The following is a 6,812-nucleotide window of genomic DNA, read 5'->3' on the forward strand; positions in this document are numbered from 1 at the left end:
ATGTTCCATAAAGCATGAAAAGGTAGTAATGTATTACCTCAATATTTGTGCCATACTGATCGACCATTTAAATTCCATTTGAATGCCCTCAATCTTTAATTCAACTTCCAATAATTCCTCAAATACATAACAACATAAATTTCATCAAAACGAAGCTTAATTACAAAAAACAGATCGAATCGGGTGATGAATCAGTGAAAAATATCTTTATTGGGTTCGAACTTGGCGAAACGGACCTAAAAAACGAACTCAGTATATCAAAAAACGTTAGTATATGTGTACTCGAAAAATGTCAAGGGTCGGTCAACTGCCGGTCAATGGTCAACGCGGTCAACAGCTCAGTGGCTTGGCTCGACTCAGCGGCTAGGCTCGGTGGCTCAGCTCGGTCCAGACTGATAACCGGTCAACATACTCCCCAGGCTGCCAGATGAGGCCTCTTGCAGGGGGTGGCACGTGCGGCAGCTACGGTCATCAGACGGTGATAGAAATTTCCAGATTTGTAGATCGGAACCTTGGGATTCTCATGCAAGTATTATTTTTTATCAAAATATAACGGATTGTAGAATTCTAAAACATACCAACTTATCCGACGGTGATCGGTGAGTGAGGATGATGGAGTAACAACGGCGCAACAATTTTGGTATGGTTTTGAGCGCATAGAGACGGTGAGTCTGATGGTGTAGGAGGTGTGATGAACGGGTGGCTAGATTGACCGGAATCGACGGAAAACCAACGAAGATCGTGTTAAAACCCATGAAACTTCCTGTTGAGTTTTACGGTGAACGGTGGCGATTTATGACAGAATAGAGGTCGGGTTTTGTTATCTGTTTAATGGTAAATCTATTGGTGGTTTCGGATCGACGAACGGTGGTCGAATGGTGAAGAATCGGGGCTACAAAGTTGGAACGATGGGGGAAGGAAATTGGGGGGAAACAATCTGGGGAAAACCAGATTACACAGGGAAGGGGGTTTTATTTCTCAACATTTCACAAAAATTGGCAAATTTGAGTTCAAGTCCCTAAATTTTCCTGCACTTTCTAAAATAGTATGTTAACTTTGCAATTTTACACTTTAATCCCCAATTTCTTCCAAAATACCACTTTACTTCAATACTTTATAATTCCTAAAACTTAGCCCCTAAATTAGGGTGTGGTAATTCTCCCATCCTTAAAAGAATTTCGTCCTCGAAATTCGTTCATGTCACAGAATTTCAGAAATGAAACTTCCATCAGTTCTTTCATATCTTCAAGTAACTTTTACAGAAGTATCAGCCCTTTATTAATCATTAACCTACTGAGTATATCTTCTTATCAGAACTCTTCCTCATTCCAATAAAAGAATCAAAACGAATTTATCCTTGTGGAATCAATTCAGCTTTGATTATGAGAATATGTTCATATAGCTGTAACATATCTCAGTTTTATTATGAAGTCGAGTCAGAATTTCTCAAATGAGTAACTCTCACATTACTCGTAAGGTACTTTACAAAATTTAGACAGACGTTATTGGTATTCCTTTATGCAATGGTAGAGCCCTAACAGATAGAAAATTTAGGTTAGCTCGTTACAGGGAGTGACTCAATCTTGGAGTTCCGGCTTAGAGAGGTACGATTATAGTCTAGGGGCATATACTGATCATACATCTTTTGAAATTCGACCGGTCGGTCTATCTTGAAAATTTTAACTCAACCTAAGCTCTGATACCACTAAATGTAACCCCCTCAAACCGATACGGGTAACCCGATCTGATATGGAGTGTCATATTAGGGCCATCGGAGTGACCCACAGTAAAAATAGCGAAAAAAATTAAAACTTTTATTAAAACATGTAAACTCATAAAATCATTTATAAATACAAAAGTAATCTTTACCAATATTCAGAAATAAAATAGATTTTCAGACTCGCATATAAAACAAAATACAACCTACATGCCCCCTAATCACATGTAACATATTCTGCCAACAACGCCTGAGAAACTCCCTTACTGATGTCGATAGTTGCACTGATACGATTCTTTTAACATGCAATGGTGAGTAACAAATCGAGCTTTGGAAAGCTCAGTAATACAGAATTACCAGATGATGTTAAAGAACGTGCAGATAACACATAAGCATATATTTCCTTATTGGTCCAAACATCTACAGATTTTTAGGATAAGTTGAGGTCCCACTGATATCTCAGGTAGTAACATACAATAAGATTTCAGTTCAGAGAAATATTTCGGATGACTGAGTTCAGGAGATCAGAATAGGTTATCTAGTGTGTTTCCGCAAAACTAGTGAAAAGATACAGATATTTTATTTTAAAATAGTAGCAGTTTAAAACATATTTTTATTCAAAAACCATATTAATCCCTCCAACTGAACACTCCATAATGTGTAGATTTCTTAGAACCATACACCCACCTACACACCAAGTAAGAACTTACCCTGAGCACAAAGCAGATGAGCTTGCAGTAACAATAACTGAAACTTCCTCTAACAATACCCTCACATAAAATATTTATCAAAAACCATAGTAATCCCTCCAACCGAACACTCTATAATGTGTAGTTTCCCCAGAACTATACACCCACATGCACACCTAGTAAATTCCATAATTCCATAAATTAGGAACAATTCATATTTTTTAGTGAAAACAAGAAACCCGATAACACATTTCAGGTAACCATAATTCATAAACCAGTAAATTCCAATATTTCATAAAATCATGAAGAATTCATATTTTTCGATGAAAATAGTAATCGGAGATCACATATCATGTTGTTATAGTTCATAAACCAGTAATCAATAGTCTCATTAAAGCTCATTTCAAACATATAAAACCATCATGTAGTACATGTGGAACACACTAGAGGATCAAAGTATTTATCAGATATTATTCAGAGATACTGGATAATCTTATTAGGCAGAGAAGCATAGATCTTCAGTATACCAATAGAATGTCGGAAGTTAGAATCACTATCGGAAGAGTTCATTAACTTACAGAATAATCAGTTATTCAGAATGTGATTTGAGTTGATAAGGAAGAAACGAAGATTTAAAACATTTACAATCTATGTCGATTAATCGGATTATCGAACAACTCCCAGAACGGATGCTTGTCGATTGGTCAATTTATTGTCCTTCCAGGGTATTTACTCTTTAATACCAAAAATTCTTGTCCATAGATCATCTTCAGAATCATCGTTGAATAGATATTCCAATGGTCTTTATTTCATTTTCATATTTCAACGATATCAGGAAATACTGATGTACTTGTTTCGTGGTTCATGGCCCATAAAGACAATGCATCATTTAAGTTCATTAGCTTTCTCAAACTCATCCAAATCAATTATTTAATCCTTAGTCATTACGGTTACTTAGTTCATTTAGCAATCAAGTCTATCTCGGTTACTTCAGAGTTTTCGAGAGTAATTCAGACGTTTCTGAATTTCGGATACATATTGTACTTTCATTCAGTTTAATTTGGTATCCATGGTTGATTTGTCTAACGAAATATCCACTTCTTACTACCGAATGCACTCTAGAGTTGATTTGAACTGGATACTGCCAGAATTATCATCAATCCAAACTTGAGGAGACGAACAAACATTCAAGTGGTATCTATGCCATTCAGGTACTGACATAGCATTAGTGTTGGTCGACCGACTTAAGTTGTGTTCCATAACTTTTAAGGGCAGTGCAACATCCATGTTTATTTGGATTCCTTAATGAATCCATGACATTTACTTATTCTTGGCCATAAGGGTATTTTGGTTATTTTGATGCTCATTATTAATTTAGTCATTTCAGAGATTGAGGATATCCAATCATTCCTGGGCTTGGTGATATTATTGATTCATTTCCATTACAAGGGTATTTTGGTCATTTTACAGATACAATGGTATTTCAATCATTTCCTTCCTTCCGATCTTATTATTTAATTCAAACTTATCATATATTCCAGTCATTTTGAATAATTCTGACAAAAGAGCACCCTCGAAAAATTATTCTTCAGGTATTTACCCTTAACTTGGAGATTTCCGGGTCAAGTGCCTTCTCATATGTTACAAACATGTTATCAGGAATTTTCTGTACAAAGACAGGATCTTAACAATTAAATATGTAATTTATCAGTTTTGGTATAAATTCTTAGGGTACTTTCTCATTCAAAGTCAACTCGGATTATTTTTACCTCTCAAGGGCATTTTCGTAATTCCTTAACAAGATAACTTCGGTGTTAACTCTTAACAAGGATAAATAGAATTTAGAGATCCTAGAGTTAAATGTTTTTCCAAATAATCTCTGAACTTTAAATTATTTCTTATCAAACTTCTAATTTCTTGTACAAACCATCAAAATTTTATTCAGTTACCGACTTTTTACCGCATTCGTATCGAGTGTAAGAATTACCTAACTATACATATGAGATCAAACATTTTCTTATTCGGGCATTTATCAAGACCAACATGTTTCATAAAGCATGAAAATGAAGTAATATATTACCTCGATTTCTATGCCATATTGATCGACCATTTAAATTACATTCGAACGCCTTCAATCTTTAATTCAACTACCAATAATTCCTCAAATACATAACAACATAAATTTCATCAAAACGGAGCTTAATTGCGAAAAACAGATCGAATCGGGTGATTAATTAATGAAAATAGCTTACCGGGTTCAAATTTGGTGAAACAAACCTCAAAACCGAACTCAGGACGTCAAACAATGTCAAGATAGGTGTACCTAGAACAAGTCAAAAGTCGGTCAAAGGCGGTCAACAGCTCAGCTGCTCGGCTCGGCTCAGTCCAGACCGATCTAGACTGGTTCAGCCGATTCAGACCGGTTCAACCGGTCAACACACTTCCCCGGCTGTCAGACGAGGCCCATGTGCAGGGGGCGGCGTGTGCGGTGACTCTGGTCATTTGAGGTGACGAAAATTTCCAGATTTGTAGATCGGGACCTTGGGATTCTAGTGCAAGTGTTATTTTTCATCAAAACATAACAGATTGTAGAATTTTAAAACGTACCAACTTATCCGATGATGATCGGTGAGTGAGGACGATGGAGCAACAACGACGCGATGATTTTGGTCGAGTTTTGAGCGCACGGTGACGGTGAGTCCGATGGTGTAGGAATTGTGATGAACGGGTGGTCAGATCCACCGGAATCGACGGAAAACCATCGGCGATCGTGTTAAAACCGATGAAACTTCCTGTTGAGTTTTACGACGAACGACGCCAACTCATGACGGAATAGAGGTTGGGTTTTGTTCTCTGTTCAATGGTGAATCTATTGGTGGTTTTGGATCGACGAATGGTAGCCGAACGGTGAAGAATCGGGGATACAAAGTTGGAACGATATGGAAAACAATATGGGGAAAATCATATTACAGGTGGAGGGGGTTTTATTTTTCAACATCTCACAAAGTCCCTGAATCTTCCTGCACTTTCTAAAATGGTATGCCAACTTTGCAATTTTATAATTTAATCACCAATTTCTTCCAAACTACCACTTTACTTCAATACTTTATAATTCCTAAAACTTAGCCTCTAAATTAGGGTGTGACAATTTCTATCAATTTGATGACGTGATACATTAAAAATAATACAAAATGATTAGTTTATCTCAATAATACCAATTCCCACATTCTTTTCACTAAATTAGCACACTAATAATATTAATTTTTCAAAATAGTACCTCTTCGACTAGATAAGACAAAAATGTTACTTTATAACAACAGCTTACGGAAGACGCTCATATGTAGGGGTGTAAACGAGTCGAGTAGAGTTCAAGTATTACCGAGCTCGACTTGAACTCGAAAGCTTTAAATGTAAGCTCGACTCGACTCGAAAACTCGCGAGCCTAAAATTTTCAAGCTCGACTCGAACTCGAAAGATAATATTGAAACTCGACTCGAACTCAAAAAGGCTCGAACTCAAACAAAAATTCAAGAGCTCGAAACTCTAGCTCGATTGAAGCTCGATTTGGAGCTCGATTCAAGCTCGATTTGAAGCTCGATTCAAGCTCGACAGGTTAATGTTGATTTGCTGAAAACCTATCCCATTTTATACACTCACCTTACCCCTTATTCCCCAACAATAACCGATGTGGGATATCAACTCACAACTAACTTTTTGCTTCAAGTCTCCGATCAGACCCTTCTTTAGTCGTACCTCCCTCCGCTACATGGTTCCTATGTCTCTAACTTTTTTTCTTATATTCTTTCATTGCTTCTTTAATTTTAAAAGAAGAAGATTTGTATTTCAAACCATTGAACCACATGAAATGAAGCACTTGAAAACTTTTACAAATGCGTCAGACAAGGATTGTATGCATAACAAGATTCAAACACGCAATTCTCACAAGAATACTCAAAACAACCAAAAACTAACACAGATAAAACTCAAAACAACAGCTACTGTCAAAGCTTAATGCATTAAACGAGTAATGAAAACCAAAACAGGAATTGAAAGGATCTTTCTAATCAAACAAACTGAATCCCAAATCATCATCGCTCTCCTCCTCCGGCTCTTCCTTCTTCTTTTCCTCAGCAGGAGCAGGAGCAGAAGCACCAGCACCGGCTGCGGCAACGGATACAGCGGCAGCGACTGGAGCACCGCCGCCACCAGCACCAACATTCGTTATGAGATTCTCAATATCACACTTCTCGAAAAGCTTAGCGAACAAACTCGGCCGGTATGATTCAACCGAAACATTTGCAGCTTTAACTAAAGTTGCAATCTTCTCAGCGGTAATGAGGACGCCATCGTCATGGAGAATCAAAGCAGCGTAAGAGCAAGCAACTTCACTAGCCGAAGACATCATT

At 37.2% G+C, this 6,812-nt stretch overlaps 1 protein-coding gene across 1 annotated transcript; it reads right to left on the minus strand.

The window, feature by feature from the left end:
* Window positions 1–1,345: 1,345 nt before the first annotated feature.
* Window positions 1,346–6,812, minus strand: LOC120145813 (60S acidic ribosomal protein P1-like). Its single transcript, XM_039159538.1, has 2 exons — window positions 6,442–6,812; window positions 1,346–1,356 (listed from the first exon to the last, which is right to left on the minus strand). Exon 1 carries the CDS (start codon window positions 6,809–6,811, stop codon window positions 6,467–6,469), a length of 345 nt encoding a protein of 114 aa, XP_039015469.1. The 5' UTR covers window position 6,812; the 3' UTR covers window positions 1,346–1,356; window positions 6,442–6,466.

Source organism: Hibiscus syriacus, unplaced genomic scaffold (genome assembly GCF_006381635.1).
Source record: "Hibiscus syriacus cultivar Baekdansim isolate YM2019G1 unplaced genomic scaffold, ASM638163v2 tig00110895_pilon, whole genome shotgun sequence".
Classification (NCBI taxonomy): domain Eukaryota; kingdom Viridiplantae; phylum Streptophyta; class Magnoliopsida; order Malvales; family Malvaceae; genus Hibiscus; species Hibiscus syriacus.

Coding starts and splice junctions, on each gene's coding strand:
- LOC120145813 (XM_039159538.1), bottom strand. CDS start 6,811: ATGATGTCTTCGGCTAGTGAAGTTGCTTGCTCTTACGCTGCTTTGATT.